Here is a 21,141-nt window from a genome sequence, read left to right as displayed (position 1 = left end):
TCAGTCTCTATATAGATATCCCTTCCCATTGCAGATGTCTTTTTGTACATCCCTAAAGTAGGAAAGCCGCAAAGCTTTGCTTCAGGATACTGATGCTTTCTTTGGAAGCCTCTCAGGACTTCTTTTTCTCTGTCCACCAGGACATTCACTTGGACCTCCAGAGGATCCTCTTTCCAGGGAGCAGAAAACAAAATGTTGTTGAGAGCTGGATTGCCAAACTAGAGTCCAATACACGTATGCCAGAGAGACCATAAAAAGAAGTTTGAGCACCTCATTTCTACAGATTTCATACAGATTTATATGCCTTGGAGGCCTGCATACTTTTGAAACCTTTCACTGGTTCCTATCCATAAATTTGAGTGGCCACTAACTGATAGACAGTTGTTTTGAAGAGCTTTGTTTTGATTTCATACAAGTTTCCATCTTACTGTTACTGTTAGATTTTGCTTCACTGAATGCTATGTAAACTTGGCCACATTTGCATTTTCCACTTGTAAAGGGAGAAAGATAGCTTGTGTATTATAATACACATATAAAGTGTCTGTCTTGACAGGTTCATCCCACCTAAAATTAGATTCTTCATTCTGCGTTTGCACCAAAAGATTGTCTACTTTCACTTTGTTTTAATCTAGTTAAAAACAGAACTCTTAATGCACACAATGCCTTTTAAAAGATAAAATTCTATGCACCATCACAGACAAGCTTATCGTTTGCTTTATTTCAGTTTTAAAATATTTGACCTTCAGGATTGTCATTTTAAATGCCAATTTACACCCCAGAAATGTAATTTGTTTTTTTTTTTTACTTTTCAAGCAAATAATTTTCTTTTTGGCCTGAAAATACTACAGACCTAACACATGGTTTGTAGAAGAGCCACAGAGATAATAATTACCACGTATTTCAGTTTCCTGATTGCATACTTTCTCTCTGTTGACATAAACGGCTCTGCCACATATTGACAGATGAAAATAAAGATTGAAAATCAAGTACCAGTATAAAAATAACTCACTGACACAAGTACTTCTAGCCTAAAAAGTGATAAAGGATAATGAATTGAGGGTATCTCAGTAATTGAGGTCTAAGGCAACAGGTTACAAGAAGCTATAGTCTTTCTGTTCTGAACATGAGTTTCTATATTAAAATGAAAATACATAAGGAATAACTTAGAATACATCATGAATGCTAACAGTGACTGCAAGACTGATGCATTCAGCAGCACATAGGCTGCTCTTTGTGTTTTCTGTGGTGATTAACAGGGACTATTGGGTAAAAGTGCTCCAAGATACCAGGAAACTCTCTATGTTTAAAGTAAGATTTCACTTGACATGCAGGGTGATAACTTCCAGCAAAGCTTCAGGGAACAGCTTAGTAACTCCCATCCCATTAGGTCAGATGAGCACTCACTACCTGGAATCTATAAAACTGGCTAAACAACCAGGGAGTATTAGTGCATGCAAGTCAGAGGAAAGGTGCATAGATGGAAGAATATAATTGCAATGTCTGACACTTTTTTTCCCCCTTAGACAACTTCAAATGCCACATTGCTGTATTAGAAATGGACATAGTCTGAGAAATAATGTTTCCTTCCCAATTATACAAAACACAAGTTTCAAAAATAAAAAGTGGGAGCTTTTATTTTTAGTCAAGAAAAGATAATAAATAAATAAAAAAACATAGGAACCTAACTGCATAGAGGAAAAAAATAATGCAGTGCATATAGTAGGGTTCATGAAAATGACAGTCTGAGCACTGAAACGTGAAGTCTTTTATGTACTGGTACAATACATGAAGAAGCCATGCTGTTTTTCCCATGGTGTTCTACCACCAAACATTATTATGAAGGTAGCTCAGTCTTCCAGCAGATAGGTTCACAAACTAGAGATTAGTGGTAGGTCTGGGAGAGTGACTGATTATGAATGATGACTTCTCTGAGCTCAGCTGGGAAGAAAGGCCACAGAGTGACAGAGAAATTCAGCAATGACTTATTTCTTCTGTGACATTTGAATGTGCTACAAAGATAGCTATTCCTGCCACGTCTCTAATTAAACCAAATGTAATTAAATCAAGAAACCGTCTCAAACCATTGTTTTTCCTGAAACCAGAACCAAATCTATACTGTTCAGCTGAGTTCTTAACAATCCAAACTGGAATTTTATTGAAAAAAATATTTTCCAATCACAAGTACAAAAAAAGTGTTTTTACCAGAAGTTGTTACTCAAACAGGACTTGCTCAGTCCAGCACTCGTGATGTTTGCACTCCAAACAAGAATCACACTTTATCTGTTTCCCTACTCCTTTTCCATTTCTTCCTCCTACAGAGCTCATCAGTGTATGATGCTCAGGCTTCTCCCTTCCTCTCTGTGCTGTAGTGCCCAGCACTGCTCTCCGTACCAGAGGGAAAAATGGAGAGAAACAGAACTTGCCATTTTGCCCATTTGAGAAGTTTAGCTAGCCTAGCCATAAAAGCATAATCTCAGAAACAGTCTTCTATAGAAAATAAGCAATTTTAGAAACATAAGTGCTAAGAGGCCTTTTCAAAGTGGTAGAGATTTTATCTTTTTAGGTCTAGTCACAAGTAATGTGGTTACAACTCAAATACAAGTATGTACATGCATATATATGCATAAATATATACACAAGAAAAAATATTTATTCAGTGACTGAAATCTGAGGTTTTGGTCATAATAATTTGCAAATACTCTTCACTCAGAATATGGTTGCTCTCTGACATCATACTGTCCAACTGAATTTCATGACCTATGCAAAATAGCTTCGGCTCTAAAAATTCACATAGCTGAATATTCACTCCTTATGATATCAGACTGGCATTCAACATGGTGGAATACTGTCTTTATGAACCAACTGAATAGCTCATTCACTCACATAACTCATGCTTTGCACACAGAGTTCTATTAACTGCAGTTGAGCTGCACAATTCTGATATCAATATTCTTGTAATCAACACAGACTATATATAGGAATCCTTACTGTTAGACAAATTGTGCTATTCCTCTAGTTTAGACATACTGAGCATATTCAGAAACCACAATGCTCAAGGACACAATCATGTCTATGTGAAAATAAATACCATGGTGAATATCACTGAAAACAGATGTTAATGCTGTCTGTATTAATAGAAATGGACGTTTCTAAACATTGTATAAAACAACTTGCCCAACTGTAAGGATGGGAAGAAAAGCATTCCAGATCGAGCACAAGAAAATTCATAAATAAATCATCACAGACAGCAGCATTGTAAATCAATCTAACATATTTAAATATTTTTGCACCTATTATTCTTCAAAATAGAGTATTACATAGTCAATGAAAATTAATTTCAAGTACAGATGAATGAATTCCATTGCTTCTTAAATAACCTAATGGAGAACCTCATTCTCCACACAGGTCAATTCACAGAATTACATCCTAAAGGTCATATGGCCATGGGATCGTTAACACAGAGTTAGGTCAACTGAAACATTCTGCTCATTCTTGTTGAATAGCTATAATGGTTTCAGTTAAACACAAGTCTAAATATCAATCTCCTCAAATCAGGAGCATAGGTAAACTATTTTACTATTTTGAATTTTATATGACAGACCTTTGATTAGTGTGAATAGCAATCTAAATGAGCCTTGCAGAACAAGCCATGAAAGATGTTATGAAGTCCCCTCAGAATTATTTTAATTCACCCTCATCAAAAAGTATATAATTTCAGTAATCAATAATTATTTTCATTCATTTTTTTAGGTTGAAAAACATCTGTAAAGTAAAAGAAAATACTATTAGTTCTATTAAACAAATATGATTTCACTTTTCCACAAGAATATAGAAGACATAAATACTGAATAATTCTCATTTTAAGGAAAATGGCATGCTTTTTGGAAATTCTTAAAACCCATAGACAGTCATAAGAAAAATAGCTTGTTGTTTGTTTAAAAACCTACCCCTCTGTGAGAAGATATTCATCCCATGGAACCAGTCTTTGTATAGGAATAGGTCTTAGAAAGTCAACATCATCCTGAATAAACTGTTCATAAGGTGAACTCATTTTCAACATGCACACACAACCACCCCATCCTTGCTGAAAACTGCTTACTGAAGAAAAAAATATGCATTTGTTTCCTTCCTACATCTTAGCTGTAGAAAATAAATAAATAAATAAAATCAACACAACCTTTTCCAGCACTTATGGTTCAAACTCACAGAAGTAGTAGCACATACCTAATTCTGAGATTACCAACAGAACCTCATCTACTTCCATTCAACAAGAAAAACCACTCAGCTTTTCCCATAACTGTGATTTTTTTCCTCTCACCCTAATAGATCATGAAGCAACTGGCAAGACAATGTCAGCCAACTTGGAGCACAGCTGTTTTTCTTAAAGAACATGCTCTTTTCTCAGGAAAGAGAACACAGGCAGAGGAATTCTGGGTCTTGCTCTTGGAGCTGCTGCATAGCAGGCAGGTAGCACTGCTATGCCACCTGGCTGATAATACTGCAAAGATAAACTTTTAAATTATATATGCCTCAATCTCCGCATCAATTATTTATAAACTCTGTGATCCATTTCTTATTCTTTGTGTCTGCATGGAGGAAGGAAATAATGATGATGATGATAAAAATGGTCCAACAATTCTAGGGGACCCAGTGACAAATTTCTGATAGGTCTTCCAGAATACATTCCTCATCAAACTACTCACATACAGATTTTAATATGATAAGGCAAAGAGCATAGGAAGCTAAAATCTCCTCCTGCCCCTCCTTTGCAAAAATAAAACTTTAGAGAACATCACACTCCTCTTGAGGCATGTTTGCAGTGACAGATTAATGAATTATCTATCTCCTAGTGAAGAAATAAACATGCAAAACTAATTGAATGTTCCAGTGTTTAAAACAATTGGAAAATGGAAAACAGCAACCAGAGGAGAAAAAGATCTCTTACTTTTGAAATCTCATTGGAAAATCTTGCAAATTATACATTAAAAATAAGTGTGCTTTTGATAGCTTTTATCTGCTTAAAACATAAGTACTTCTTCAATAGACTAAAATAATCCACTTTCTTCTGATGGATACTTAACAAGCACACCCACAAGCTCCAGTGCAGAAACACTGTAGTTGTTTTTTCCCTTCTGTTGTTGAATTATACCCCAGATAGGTCAGGTTAACCCAGTGGTGCTAAACCTTTCAGTCTTTTTTTTTTACCTTGTAAAAGAGCACAAGTGTTTTGCTGTATAAAAGCTGGGCCCACCCATACACTTAAAATACAAGTCCAAGTGCCAGAGAGAATTCTGGCCTTCATTTTCCTTCTCTATCACCAGGCAAGCTCTCGTGTTTTGCATTCCCAAGCACTGTGGATTCTCTGACAGCAACTATCCCAGTAAAGGAGCTCACCTGCCAAACAGGAAACTCAATTTCTAATAATTTATTTAACAGAAAAAATGGAAGATGTATACAAACACTTTCATTCTTATTTATGCATTTGGAAAATAGCTTGCTCTGTAACACATTCTCCCCTTTTGCCTCATTCCCTCTGTCAGACAATTCTCACATTCAACCCAAAACACAAAACATCAGGATCTCTAAATGCAAAAATCTTTTCCTTTTACCCTTTTGCTATTCATATAGCCTGTATGCCATGCATACAGATACTATGTGTGCATCCTGCTGTGATCATCACTCTGTCAACTCTACTGAAGAGTTGAATCCCTTTACAGATAAGGCAATATTTGTATTTCCATTTACAAAGATTTTGCAATCAAAAAAAAAAAAAGCAAATGTACAATCATACGCACATCCTTCTTATTTCTAATAAACACAGCTGGAAAATGGAAGTCTCCCTTTCTTTTGAAAGGGACTTGATTAAAAATGCAACACTTGTATTTTCTAATGTGCCCCTCTGCAAACGTCTGAAACAGATCACACTATAGTTTCACTGTCTCTGCAACAAAGACCATATGTGCCAAATGATTTTGGCTGCCCCAGATCCCCATGCATACACTGCTGTAGAAAATGTGGAATTTATCTAACACAAGCTGTATCTATCACTGGGACACCGAAGAATATTCCATGCTGTTCAGTACAAAATGTATCTCGGGCTCATATACTGCTCAATAAAAAAAGGAACATTTGAATCTCAAAGCCATCACAACCCAAATCAAATTTACCTAATACCTCATGGGTTCTTATTTTAATTTGCCAGACACATTAATTGGCAGCCACAGTGTAGCAGCATGTTTAATCTATTTTTACAGATGTTAAGATACAGAATATCTTTGACTTATAAATTAGTTTGGGACTCATGAATCTCTCCCTCTGCTTTATTCTGACAATTGTTATCAAATGAGGTATTCAGAAAAACTTTATCAAAACTTGGAGGTCATCTTCCAAGGGATATCCCTCAACTTGGAGACAATTCTCCCTGTCCCAGACCCATGGCTTACTTAATGTTCTGTGTAAGCAATAAAACTTATCTCAAAGGTTTTGCAGAGGCTTGCTTAGGATACTAAATCAATATGAGAGAAGTTTTTTGAATTACTTTTTGTTCCACAGCAGAGTACAGCAAATATGATACAAGGGGAAGGCACACTGATTTGGAAATCTTTCCTTATTTGCAAAATAACAAGGAGGAACTTGCAGCTTTCTGAAATTTGATGGAATCACATAATGATTAAGTCTGGAAGGGACCACTGGAAGTCATCTTGTCCATCTTTTTTTGTTCAGTGAGGGACAATCAGAGGCACTAGCCCAGGGGCATATCCAACAGCTTTTGAGCACCTTAAGTGAATGGCAGCTTATGCCAGAGTCCAGTCACCACCACAGTACAAACACTCTCCCTTATGTTCACACTTCCCTATATGTTCAGGTATCTCCTAAGTTTCAGTTTGGACCCGCTGTCTCTTGTCATCTCACTAGATACCACTGAAAAGAGCCTGGTTTCATTTTCTTCACATCTTTACATCATCACAAATCTCTACTCTCAAGGTTTCCCTTCTTCAGCCTGATGAGTCCCAGCTCTCCATCTTTCCTCAAGGTTTCAGTGTCCCTTAAGTACCTTCATCAGCCTTAGTTGGATTCTCTCCAGCAGTTCCATGTCCCTTGGACTGAGGAGCCAGGTCTGAAGCCAGCACTCAAGATGTGGCACCAGTGCTGAGCAGATGAAAAGGTTCACATCTCTTTACCAATACTCCTCCTAACCACAGCTCAGGATACTATTAGCTTTCTTCACCAGGAGGACATGTTACTGGCTCATGGTTAACTGGTTATCTACCAGAACCCTCAGGTACTGATGAAAATTTCTCTTTTTATAAGCATTCAATCAATTTTTCCTCAAAATCTTTGGCTTGTTGAACATTTATATTTTGTCTATTACAAGTGCTCTATTTTCAGAACAGAAAAGCATTGGTTGGTTTTGTTTTTACACATACCATTGATTTTCTTATATCATGAAATAAGAATCATGCTTGAAATTATGTTTCTGCTCTGAATATCTGGACTATTAGCTCTGGAATTTGCTATTTTTGGTCATGCATCTTCAATTCATTACTTTAATAATCCTGTTTGAAAAGACCAGTAAAGCAAGACAAGAGGAATGCCAACACAAAGCAAAACATTTTGGGGCATTTTTTGGACCAAACAGTCAAAAAATACTTTTGAAGCCAAACTATATTTCTTGAGTTGATACATTAAGCTGTTAATTTCATTTTACTTCTTAACTATGGACGTAGAATTTTTCATAATATCACATTTCCATAAAGGGGATGAAATAGAAGATACTCACATACAGTCTTACAAGTGTTTTAAAGTGGCTAATTCACCACTGCAACTGTATGCTTCCCACTTTTAACCTGGCCCTTATTTTCCATGACCCTACTCACTTGATAACTGCTAGCAGTGATCGTGATGGCTGCATCTGACTTAAGCAGTTAACCATCTGTGGCAGTCATGATGGATACGACTGATCATGATGGCTGCATCCAGCTCAATGTGGAATCATGGAAAGCATTACAGAATAATACTCAAGAGCTAATTTGAGCAATGCATCCGCAGTGCTGGTCAATGTCCAAATCAAGTCAAATTTGGAAGAATGTCCAACTGATGCCAAAATTGGAGGAAGCTACCATCTGCAATCAGTATGCAAATATGACTATGAATCAATCATCTTACCCCAAAAGAAGTTGGCAGCCCAAGAGCCCACTGAACACTGCTGCAAGACAGTAAGTTGCACGACAGGATATCTCCTTGAGTAGGGACACTTCTTAAGGTTACACCTGCTTCAGAGATCCCTTGACACCAAGAGATCCTCAGTACTGACTAATGGTTTGCTAAGCTTTGTTTATAAATTAGATTGACTGTGCACGTATAATTCTTTAGTCATAAACTATTGACCAGGTCTGAGACTAGGCTCATTACATTTTTAATTCAAGGAATTTAGTAAGTCAAGGCATCCACTCATGATTTAGTGGGAGCACTTCCTGGATGAAAATCTTCTTAAGTCACCCTTACAATTAATCTGTGTTAAATCACTGCTTTATATCAATAAATATATTGCTGCTTCTCTCTCATAAGTATAAATCTGTTCACAACAATCAGATTTAAAAAAATTAGTCTCTTGGATAATGTAGCTACTATCTAAGCAAGTTACTAGATGAGAGTTACTGGCAATCAAATTAATACCATGCTGGGGCCCCTCCATCTTGAATGCAGCTGCAGCCAATACCATGCCACTCCTTTGGGGCACTAGTTTTCTGTTTTGATCATTTTTATTTGGAGATGCTTTATGACTGAGTTTGTTCATAATGTGATTTTTTTTTTTTCTTTAAGCATAAGGAAAAAAGCCTCTCATCTAGACTGTTTTCGGGGGTGGTCCTAAGGACTTGTATGTCAAATTGTACTCTTGGTTTAACATGGTCAGAATCACCAGACCTGCCCTGGTCATCCAGCTTATGTACTGTGTGTTGACATATTTACAGGTGAAATCGCTGCCCCACACCTGGCATCCTGTCACTCTTTTGTAACTGGATTTTACTGTTTTATTGTCTTGTCTCCTGGTTGAAAAACACATAGGGAAACAGCAGAAAATTACAGAACCTTAAAGGTAGAAAAAAGCCAGATACTCACACAGTGAAGGAATCGGGGGGAGCTGAGACTCTCCTCAGGTCAGCAGACTGCACTTTATGGATACTATAGGCAGTGGGAAATGAGTGGCCAAGAGAAAGGCAGCACACAATATGGACAGACAAGGAAAAAAGCAGGGGAGAGGGGGGAGAGAGAGAAAGAGAGAGAGAGAGAAAGAGAGAAAAAAAGATTGGGAAGAAAGTGGAAGAGAAGAAAGAGAGACATACAACATTTAAACAGAAACAAAAGGAATGCGTCACATGAAAGTTGAATGAAAATACATGCAGAGCTCCAAGGTCACACTAAGAAGCCAAGAGCAACAGAAGACATGCAAATGGAGAACAATATTTCTACATGACACTTCAAAGCTTTCTAAAAACAAGAGCGAGGAGGACAAATGACAAGCTAGGTAAACAGCTATACAAAGACTGGGAGCCCCAGGATATGTGTTCCACAGGCACTGAAAAATTCAAGGCAGCAGACTTTGGAAGCAGGTTCAGAAATGCAAACAAACATCAAAGCCAAGATCTGAATAAATGCAATTGTCTCCAAATAAAGTCAAAATCTGAATGGATAGAATTGTCTGCAAAGTTTGGTCAAACTTCAGTTAATTTTAAGAAAGAAAAATACCCTTACTAGAGATTTTGTATCCACAATGAAAAATTGCTGTCTCCTTCCCTCTTTCATGTACTATAGGGAAACATGTATTTTTTATAGTCTCCCAAGACCAACTCTTAGTATTTTTATTTAAATAATCCCTTTGTTTCCTTCAAGTGAATGCAACATTGTTTTATCTATAAACTCTTCCCTCTTCTTTTTTTTATATCACGAAGACCGTTTCTTCCATTCTTCCTGAACTCAAACTAAAAGCCATCTTTTGGGGTTTGTACAGCGATCATTAACTAAAACCTACTGAGTGGTATGTTGAATTGTAGTTTCTAATCAGAAAATTACTCCTGGAAAATCATGCCACAGTTTCTCTTTTAATTCCAGAAATATTTTGCTTTTATACCACAGGGCTACATTCTTGGCTTGGTCAAGTTCTCATGTTCTCTCTTTCACATATTAACCATGATCAAAAAAAGGAGATTCAAGAATTGGAATTTAGCTGCCAAATCTTTAAAGAGAAGGAGATTAGGAATATAATTTACAAAGTGAAGGGCAAGGGGGAGGGGAAGAAGTGAGAGGGTAGGGAAGGAAAAGGGAAAGGGGAAGGGTCTGCTAATGTCACTGCAGAAAAATTTGCTTTCACTGGTACATTTTGCAGCCAATGGGGAGAAACAACCAAATAAATCTGCCTTTTTTTCCACAGTCCAACTATCTGCCTTGTTTCAATCCACAACTAAATGTCAACAGTATCACCTCATTCTTAATATTCCTTGGACTTTGAAAATTGCTTCTGGATTGAAACACTTTACTGGTTTGTTACTTATCTCTATTGTAGACGTAATGCACTGTAGGATGAGGAAGAGATTATGCCTGCCTTTTAACAATTTCCATTAGAAACAAACTAGAAGAAGCATTCTTACTGTATTATTCTTAATATACTGAGAAAATCACTATTTCTTTATAGGTGATTCAACAATTAAAGAAAAAAATTAGTTAACTAAATACATTTGCCAGTGGTTTCCTCAGTTCAGACAAAGTTTGGCACAGCATGTTGACTTGCTCCCTGATAGCTTACTACAGGAAAGTGATGCTCCTTCAATTCAAGTAACTCCACAGTAAAAGATCTTTTCCTTAATTTGATTCCATGGTCAATGTTTCATTTAATTATTTTAAAAGACTAAGAACTTCTACCTTTTCTAAAGTGCCGTTCAACTTTCCCCTACACCTTGAGAAAGGCAAATTAAGACATAAAAAACCCTCAGCAGGAAGGAATTTCAACCTTGAAGTTTTGTGTAGAAACATAAGGCAATCTCTGTGCAATTATAAGGTACTAAAAACACAATAATGGGAAAAGAGAGAGGAAAAAAAAAACAGGTCAAACAAACAAGCTCTAACTCATTTTTTCCCCATATACAAGTGTCCTCTCTAGAATTATCTACATGTTTTGAAGGAGAACGACTACAATCAGGAAGATGGGCAACTCTGACAGTAGAAAAGAATCATTTTTCTAAAGCCTTCGAGCTCACAAGTGACAGAAGTTTGGAGTTTCTGTTGCCTCTCATCTGCACTAAATATGGATTCTTCAATTTGAAATACCATTATTCCCCAGAAATTAAAAGGCATCCACAAAGCAAACAACAAGCTCAATACCCTTTCTAAATCCTCTCTCTTCAAAACTCCCAGAACAAATAAGAATAGGATAAGAAAGCAGAAACACAGTGTAAAATTTCTAAAAAATAAAATAGTTTTCCACTTCTTACATTGGATTAGATAAAATTTCAAAGAACATTCCCACTGTTCTCCTATCAACACATCAAGGCTGGCAATAACAGCAGTTCTGAATTACTGTGACAGAAGATAATTTTAAAAGCACTTTTCTTGCAAGTTGCTCAGGAACAGTTCTCCAACAATTGCAGAGATAGCACCAGACCTACTCACCAACCTCAAACATCTAACATTCAGATGACAATCTTAAGAAGAAATGTATGTATATATATATATAGTGCATATATATATACATATATATATGTATATATATATATTGCATATATATATACATATATATATTTAAAATATAAGAATTTCTGGAAGATTTCAATGGACTGAGAGTAAAGAAGTGTAGATACACCTTTAATTAAAACCTTTCTCTTGTGAAATACTACAAATCTGCATCATACTGAATTAACTTCATAAAATATTAAATGCCTCCTGGAGTTTAACCTTTATCATTCCATTTACTTTTTGTCACAATAGAATATTCAACTCCTCTCTCATTCCCTTTTGACACTTGTTAGAAATGCACATTCACACATATATAGATATATACACATTATTTCCAACCCATGAGGTTGAACTATAGTAGTTACCAGATCATCTGTATTTTTCTAAAACACAGATGTGCAACATATCTTGATCAAATAAGAAGACTCAGATAGCATCAAAGCACATCACAGCATGTTCAAATGAGGTTAAACCAGAAAGAATATCGTCTTCACTACTGACATCATTATGACTGCATTTCTCTACTACGGTTCAAATTTGAATATCAAAAACCAAGCGTAGCGATGCTGCTTATAAAATCAAATTAGCAGGTCAAAATATCAGGAATTTTCTTTTAAAAAGCAAAATATAAACATTTGCATTAGCTCCCATCAGCATAGGAAGAGACACCTCAGGTTTATTCTCTACCGAATTCCAGATTTCAGAAATGAAGGAGCTGAGGTGGCTGAATGAAATCAGGCGTCACTGCATACAGGCAATATCCTGCTAGTCTTCACTACTCAAGAGCAATGAGTATGCCTAATGCATTTTCCTGACAAACAGCAATTGTACATTACAGATATGTGCCTCTACTGAAGCTTAAAGCATTAGTCTCTGAAAGAGAACACCATGTGCTAAACTGAATAGGCAGATGCTGAAAGTTACCAAGGAGGTTTTGATTACATGAACAGATCGACAAACAGAAGATGACATGACACTTTAAAGGGCTGAAGACAAAGGTTGAAGAGAAGCAATATCTTTCACTGCATGACAAAGACTGAAAACGCAAACAATCTTTAAAATACCTGAAGAGCTGTGTGCCTGAGACCTTGCTGACTTTTCCAACTATATTAGTCTAATGCAAGACATTACCTCTCTTCAAAAACACTGCTTCACTTATTTCCTGTCACCATAACAGCTAGAACAGCAAAATCCCCAAACTCACCTCCCCAGAAAAGTGAAATCTTCACTGCATGGATGCTTGAATGAACTATGATAACTTGATAACTTCAAGCTTTTAGGCCAGTATCTGTCTGTGTAGCAGATAGATTGTTTTGCATCACTTGAATACTTGGAAACAGCAAAGGCACTTACTATGTTTCATCTTAGCAAAAATAAAAACCTTCTACATGAGGATTACAGCTCAACAAAAATAACCTGAATTATTTTATTTCATGAGCATTTTCTTAGATTAAAATTAAAATGTTGCTTGATACTTAAAAATAAGGCTTAACTATGAAAAATAAAGTTATTTCTGTGTTGTTTTCCTTGCATGTTCCCCATTTCCTGTTATTTTTGCTTTTCTCTGTTCATCCTTTCCACTACTTGTGCTAGCTCCATCTTATGCTATGAATTTTCCTTCTCTGACTATATTCCCCTATCTTTTCTCTAATCACTGTTTCTCTAATCCACCAATCCAATCTTCAGTAATGCAATCTCCTTCCACTGAGCACAGAAACTAGAGGAAGAATTATAGTTTCAGCTAATTCCAACTGCGCTTTCTAATTTGGGTTTCTGTACTGGAGAATGATTCCCTACAAAGTACAAATATCCCCTTCCATGCCTCCAGACCCCTCTCCTTTAGGAGTCCAAGGCAGCGTGTTCCCACAGTTGAAACTACAAGATGTCCTGAGTAGTTCTTGGTTTGGCAGTTTATTAGAGTCTTCGATGGAGACTAAAAATCAGGCTGATAAAGTTCAGAAAAAAAATCATAAGAACTTTAAGGGCTAATACCATATATGAGCAGAGCCAACATAAGCCAAGAGGCACAACACTGAGCCTTCACATACCTCTCTAAATAAATAACTAAAAGATACAAGCCTTCCTAAAAAGCAAGGCAGCAGGGAATCCAGAAGGTAAAAGAACAAAAGAAAGCCAGGAAATTAATTACAGTACAGTAGGAAGAAAGTTCAGGATATGTGAATTCTTTTTTTTTTTTTTTTTTTTTAATGCACTGCAAGTTCAATACATGCAAATTCCATGACTGACTCAGACAGGCCTCCTGGCATTAGGACATGCATGCATCCAACTCACTCATTCAACAAAGGCATGGATGTTCTCCTCTTGCTCTTCTGCACCATGTTGGCTTGGTTCCTTAGGGAGATCCGAATGAGTGAGGGAGCCAACCGACAAGGTTCACCATCCACTTGCATGGGGATAGACTTGTACGTTAAAAGCGTCACCTCACGGCACTGATGCAACCTCTCTCCATGACCACCCACTTGGAGAGCAGCCTTGGGGGAAAAAAAAAGTTAAAAGGGAAGGAGAAATACATCTCAAAACAGACATTTCAGACAATTTAAAAAATAAGAAATGCCAACAATGAGTATTAGTCAGCATCACGTGTGTAAGGCATTCACATCAAGGACAGTGGATGTACTTTCATTCAAAAATTGAAAAGCAGGACTTAACGTTTCACAAAGAAAACTGGTAGGCAACAAGCAGATGAAATAGGACACTTACCTGATCATATGCATCATGTCTCATCAATTTCTATATGTCAAGTATATTTTACACACAAACACAAAATATGTATATACACACATGCTCTAATGCCTGTGTTTCTTCTTAAAGGTTTCGATACATTTTGTTGGTTTGTTTTACACTAACTATAATGCAATTTTTTTCGCCTTTTAAATATCAACCCTAATAACACATTCTGAGAGACAGAAAGGTGATTACCCCTTCCTGAACAGAATATAGTCCTTAATGTGAATTACAGAAATCTAAAATCTCTAATTATGAGAGTTTACATAGCAATTCAACATCAAGACCAGACAGGCTGAAAAGAGCAAGAAGATTTTTGTTAAAAACAGTTAAATACTACGTTCAAGAATTCATTCCAAAGAAATATGACAAGGAGAGCATGGTCAGATTCTTCAAGTTTTAAGCAGACATGTTTGGGCAGTAATGTATTTTTATTAATTAGCAATGTAGGAATGTGACTATTAGCTACAATATGCAAAAAAAAAATCTCAGGGAACAGTTGAAATAATAGTGAAGACCTTAATCTTGCTCCTTGCATCTCAAACTACTGGAAAAAAATGATAATATGACTAATAATACTTATAAATTAATGCTCTTTCTTGGTCTCTGAGACCAAGCGCATCTGAGAGCTGTAAAGAGCAAGTCAAAACTACAATACATGTTCAAGGGTTACATCCACAGCATCACAATGGATGTTTATATATAGATACTCAGTTTTGAACTAAGCTTCCTCTAGAGAGAAACAGCAGCTCAAAGGGCCCTAATTCTTAAAAAAATCAAACCTAACATCTTCAGGAGGTGAAGTAGCAGAAGTTCCTTCCACAAGATCTATAATGCTAATAGAATTTTTCCTACCTGTGGGTAATACCCTAGTTCATTAGATCAATCAAAAGAGGGGCCATAAAAGAATCTATACTCTGAACCACTTCCAAAGAAATAACTGCTGATTCAGATGGCCTTTTACTGTCTTTATTTTTCCAAATATATCTTTAAGGAAACAAACACCATTCTCAGGAGTATTAAATGAATGCAATAGATCACACAACAAATAAAGTACCAGGTTAGTGAAAATAGGCTTATTAATATTAGCTTTAACCTAGTCCACACAAAAGAGAGCAAAAATGGCTTAACAGTAGGAACTTCAGCATAGAATCATATGATCACTGAGGTTGGAAAAGACCTCCAAGATCATCCACTCCAAATGTCCATCTATCACCAATATTTCCTACCATGTCCCTCAGTGCAACATTTAAATGTTTTCTGAACACCTCCAGGGACATTGACTACCACTGCTCTGGCAGCCCATTCCAGTGCCTGATTGCTCTCTCAGGGAGGAAGTATTTCCTAATACTGACGTATTTTTTTAATCCCAAATGAAAAAGAAAAAAATAATGGTTTTAGAACAGAATTACAGGTAGTCAATTAGAGCCATTTAAGTGGTTAAGAATCACTTTTGCCCAGTTTCACTACACAGATATTGCCTCCAAAGAATGTTAAGTCCCCATCCCCCAAAATGTAAGTAGGCTACAGGTCACTTCTACAGCCTGATGATCTACACGGTTACAATATATTTCCTTCAAGTTTTGTATCTCTCTGTTGTTCCAAGACAGCTGAAAATACACTCAGTGAATGACTGCATGCTATTCAGAGAAGTACTCCTTCTCTAACCTTTAATAGCAAAAAATTTTCAAAGTATTTTGAAATAAAAAAAAATTTCTTTCACTTGTCAAAACAGCTAAGTTTTAAGAGAAGAAATATATGCTATGGAAAATAATTTCATATAATCTTTGATATATGCTTCCAGTAGTGAATATTATAAAAAAAAAATTGAACTTTAATATCACTAATTGAAATATACAAAAGCTAAAAAGCAATAGCATTAATTATTTGACCATAGAATATTCCCACAATAATAACATGTCTTCATACTGTTTGATCGACTGTCATAACCTTGCTGTTTAACTTGAGAGCATTTTAAAGCATTACTAGCTATGGGTGAATTTGTAATACTTTGCAAAGATCATATTGTTATTATTAAATATCTCTTCTTTATTTAAAAACTACAGTTTATCCCTTCATTTAAAACCTAACAGCAGAGCATATTTTGGCTTCAGCTGAATACACAGTTATGTTGTTCTTACATTGATGTGGACAAATTTCACCAAGTCTGGTCACAACCTCAGGCAAGGTAGCACTTGCAGTATACTCACCAGTGAGGCCATGGTAAACCCAATGACTTCAATGTAGCCATCATCATGGCGCTGAGGTTCAAAGTCTCTGTGATCTCCAGGGTTTCCCCAGGGCATTGTGCCAGCACAATACCTACAGAAAATTTGGAAAGCAAGCTTTGAGAAAGTAATTTTCCCTGATGGGTCCTGACTATTAGCTTGACTTTTGGCCTGTTCTGATCTCCTCCAATAGAAACCCAAACAAATGTTTCAGGATTCAGTTGAAGGACAATTAATAGTTATATTGGCAAGAACTGAAGAAAGGGGGAAACTGGTCCCTAATTTCTAAGCTGGTACATCACTCACAAGTTTATTCATCATTGTTTTTGGCAGGTTCCTCTACAAGCAAGGAAATGGGAGAAATACCAAACAGGCAACAGAGCAGCAGCAATTTTTTCTCCCTGCTTGGTCTACTCTGCAGATCAGCTGTTGAGCTTCCCTGGCACCTGCAATTTGCCTGCGTGGAAGTTGCTTATCCCCTCTGCTAGGAAGGTAAAGGGCTGCAGAAGCAGCCTCAGATCTCCATTTCCTCTCTCCCTGCTGACTCATAAGCTCTGATGGTATAAAAATTGCAAAAGGTTACATAGCTTGAGAAGGCAGGGAGAAATGAACAAGAACAGATGCAGCTGTTGTGTCTACCTTTCCTACCATTCAAGGATGGATGTAAAAGCGATCTAAAGAGTAAAAGAAGAAGGGAGACACAAAATAGAAGCTTGCAGTGAAGGCAATGCTGGACTTCCATGTGTTTGGGATTGCATGTGGAGCAAAAAGGTAGGCTGTCTAATGCAGTAGACTCCAAAGCAGGGTGCAGAAGACAATCCATTGTGGTGTAGGAAGAAAATATATTCCATACTATTAATAAAATTATATTTTAAATAGTGCTTATTTCATCTTTGTCACGTCCTCTTTTAACTTCTATTTGAGCCTGTTTTATAATGTGTATAATCTACTAGTACACTGATACACAAATATATAAATAAATACCCATTTTCATGCTAAAAATTTTTCTAAATTACGAATAGGAGCACACAGTCAAAAGATTTTGGGGACCACTGGTCTAGAGAGCAGGAGGAAGACAATTTTTAAAAATACAGACATATTTCTATTTGGAACATCTTCTACCATATTGAAAAAAAAAACATTTCTTTCAACAGGCTTTATGTTATTTTCTTGAAAAATATTGATATTTTTGTTTCTCACACTGTTTCTAGTAAAGCAGAAGACGAGGCAGCTGTGCCTGGTTTGCAGGTTAGGTGCACAACATTTGGAAGCAGGTTTGTTAAAACAAAATTTTCTACTAGCTCTGCATCACTGGATACCCTTTTCAAAGGAAAATTTTGCTGCACCCCGGGCTCTGATCCTTTTTCGTGCTGCTAATTAGCAGTATCATAAGCAGCTAGCTCTCAGGAAGGCAGCACACTAGCAGTACACTTCCTGCACATCCACCCAACCTAGAACAACTTGCAGGTGTTGGTTTTTTTTTTTTTACTATTAGTAGTGGTAATATTACTTTCTATTTTCTCCAAGTATCTTCTTGAGCTTACCTGGGAATGTTTAAAAACACTATACACTGGAACTTCAGCTCCTGGATCTTTGGAGTCAGGTCTGTACCATCACACTACAAAGCCAAAGTGACAGAGCACAGAGAAATTGCTGAATGGAGCCACAGACAAGAGAAGTGTTGCTGCTTTGTAACAGCTTTCCCAAGATTTTCCTTGGAATGTGTTGCAAATGTCATGCTCAAAACTGAAAAGTAACAGAGCCATTAAACTCTCACCTTGCTCTCTCTGCCTTTCCCCACCTCTTTTCACAATACTAAAACACAATTTCCTATACTTACCACAACTTTAACGTGCTTGGATAAGTCTCTCGAGCTTCTTTGCAAGAAGTCTGAAAAGGCTGCCTGCAACAGAAATGAGAACAGGAATGGTCATCATTGCCTCCACTCTTTCTAAATTTCTTATCTCACCAGAGAGCTCATTACCTAGTGCTATCCTTTTGTTAAACTTATTCTTTCCTGCTTTCAGAAAATATGACTTATGTATATATATCTAATATTTTTAAAGTTATGCTTCTCCTTTTGAGAGGTTATGTCCTTTGGTACCCAATGGTATAAATGCAAATTCTTGCTCACATTCATTGCTATGTGTCATGTGCCATGAAGGCACACGGGCATGCTGGATGTCATCCTCTGGTAAGCCATACAGTATGCCATGTATTATCAAATTAGTGTGTCTACTTAAACTGAACTTTAAAATAAAGTAGTGTACACATCTCTCCTGAATAAAAAAGCATATTATTTTATTTTGCATAATCACATATGAAAGTATGGAAATAAGTCACTCCAAATAGCTGATCACTGACCTCTACTACCCATGACCCATACATCCAAGACAACTCCTCAAAGCCAAAAAGATGCAGGCTAATACTTGGAGAATTTCTCCAGGAAACTCAGTACCAGTGTGCTGCCCAAACACTGGAAAAACTGGAACTCTTTGCCAAGAGTCTTGTGAGCCAGAAGTAGGGGGAGAAAAACACGATCAGTGCTGTGTCTAAAGAAGCACTGTAAGACAATTGGCACTCTCAAACAGGCATATGTGTGTCACTGCCAGAAAGAGGACGCATGAATTTTAAATTGCAACAGGCAAAATGAATCGGCATTAGCCCCTCGTGTGAGACAGTGAGAGAGAGAGAACAGATACAGTAAAACATCCAAGCAACTAATATCATTCTGTACAATGAATCATGTGAACTCACCCCTGCATAAAACATTTTATTTCTAAATCGGCTGTTGAATTTCTCTGGATTTGCTTCTGTGAAAGGATACAAAGGAAAAACATGAGCACCCAAATAAACTGAGTAGATTCCACTTGTACCTTCAGATTCGTTCCTAACACTATAGAGGTTTTATACACATCACTCAGTAAAAATATGAACATTAACACTTTTTTTTTTAGGTTCCTGCATCTGTGCCATTATCTGCTATCAGATTTCAAGCACTGATATTCAATTCTTCCCCTTTCCTGTATAATTAAAGGAGATGGAAATATGAGCAAAAAAGTAATAATACAATCAGTTTATTTACCATAATTCAGACGATTTTTCTCCATATCATTTGTGAGGCTTCCATGTCCACCAACATAAATCATATTTCTTTAAGAATTATTAGAAACTCAGAAAACATTAGTTCTGCTTCAAAGTGTATGTTAAGATGTTAGTAAATTATGAGATGAAAAAAATCCTGATGCATCACAAAATGGAAATCTAGAAGGTACGCTGGAATTGACATCTCTACCCAAATATCCATGCAGTAAACTATAAGAGGTTATTTTAAAATCCATTTAGAGAGATGCTTCATTTTGAATAGACTCAAAGTGACAGAGAACTTTAATAGTCCAGTAGTAAGGCCCATGCAACATTTAATTATTCTCCTCATTAAAATAAATGCTTGTTGGTTTATTTCTCTTATCTTGAACATTTCTGGTTTCCACTGCCAACTGTTAAATCTTATTATATTGCTCTGTCCATTAGATTTAAAGGACCTCAACCATCAGATATCTTCTCCCTGAGTAAATACTTACAGGTGGAGATTAAATCACCTCTTAATATTCTCTCCAATAACCTAAATGGAGTTCCTTTGATCACCCAGCATAAAGCATGTTTCTCAGAATACAAATCATTTTTGTGCCTCCTTGGGGACTGCAGTCCTAGTCTGCAGCATCCAGAGATTTAAGAAACGGTCCTTCTGATACTATATTCATTGATAGTATAGTGAATCACCTATTCTTGCTCAGTGATTCTCTAGCAAAATCATCCAAGTGCTGGCCTAGTTCTTCTAGCCAAAGCATCACACTGTTGTAAACACTTCCAAATTACTTCTTCTCAAACAACCACTTGAAACAATTCATCTAGTTTTAAGTCACTACATCTCATAATATAATGCTCTACTTCAAAAGAATGAGCTACTTCATTTTCTGTGTGATTGTTTACCCACCTTTTTTTATGTCCCTTTTGTTGTGCTGCGTGGGTGAGCCTAGCATACATTCAGGGTCACCTTTTCTTAATACTATTAATTTAACTGCTAAGTAAACCTCATCTTTTATTCACTTACTGAGCTGACAGCTCTTCACAGGAAGTCTCAGAACCCCATGCTACAAAGTGGGTGAGTCCTGAAGGCTCAAATAAGTGCCCATGGTTCACGTTCAGTGACATGGAAACCCTTGATGGCAAAAGCCACCAGGGTGCTGGCTCCCACACAGATCTTGTGACAAACACTGACCTGAACGAAAGCCCCAGTTTGGAATCAGCTAAGCAAGAAGGAGCCTTTCTGTGATCAGGGACTTAGCAGTCTTTCAAGATACCTCCTACATCTGGCATGACAGATGAGCAGGTGTGGGGAGGAAACACTCTTTCTACTCTGTGGAATAGAGCTCAAATTTGA

At 36.8% G+C, this 21,141-nt stretch overlaps 1 protein-coding gene across 4 annotated transcripts in view; it reads right to left on the bottom strand.

Moving 5' to 3' along the window:
- The window catches only part of LOC100551345 (diacylglycerol kinase iota), a 175,368-nt gene that overhangs the window by 73,009 nt on the left and 81,218 nt on the right, over positions 1-21,141 (bottom strand). For all 4 annotated transcript variants that reach the window (XM_085229072.1, XM_085229054.1, XM_085229062.1 and 1 more), the window contains 5 exons: positions 19,458-19,513; positions 18,541-18,603; positions 18,245-18,318; positions 16,683-16,794; positions 14,020-14,219 (listed from right to left, as the gene is read on the bottom strand). In XM_085229072.1, coding sequence (XP_085085198.1) covers positions 14,020-14,219; positions 16,683-16,794; positions 18,245-18,318; positions 18,541-18,603; positions 19,458-19,513 — 505 coding nt within the window. The remainder of the gene's footprint in view (positions 1-14,019; positions 14,220-16,682; positions 16,795-18,244; positions 18,319-18,540; positions 18,604-19,457; positions 19,514-21,141) is intronic.

This window comes from Meleagris gallopavo, chromosome 1 (assembly GCF_905368555.1).
Source record: "Meleagris gallopavo chromosome 1, MGAL_WU_HG_1.1, whole genome shotgun sequence".
Classification (NCBI taxonomy): domain Eukaryota; kingdom Metazoa; phylum Chordata; class Aves; order Galliformes; family Phasianidae; genus Meleagris; species Meleagris gallopavo.
The sequence above is the reverse complement of the archived record's forward strand: the minus strand, read 5'-3'. Positions and strand labels throughout refer to the sequence as shown.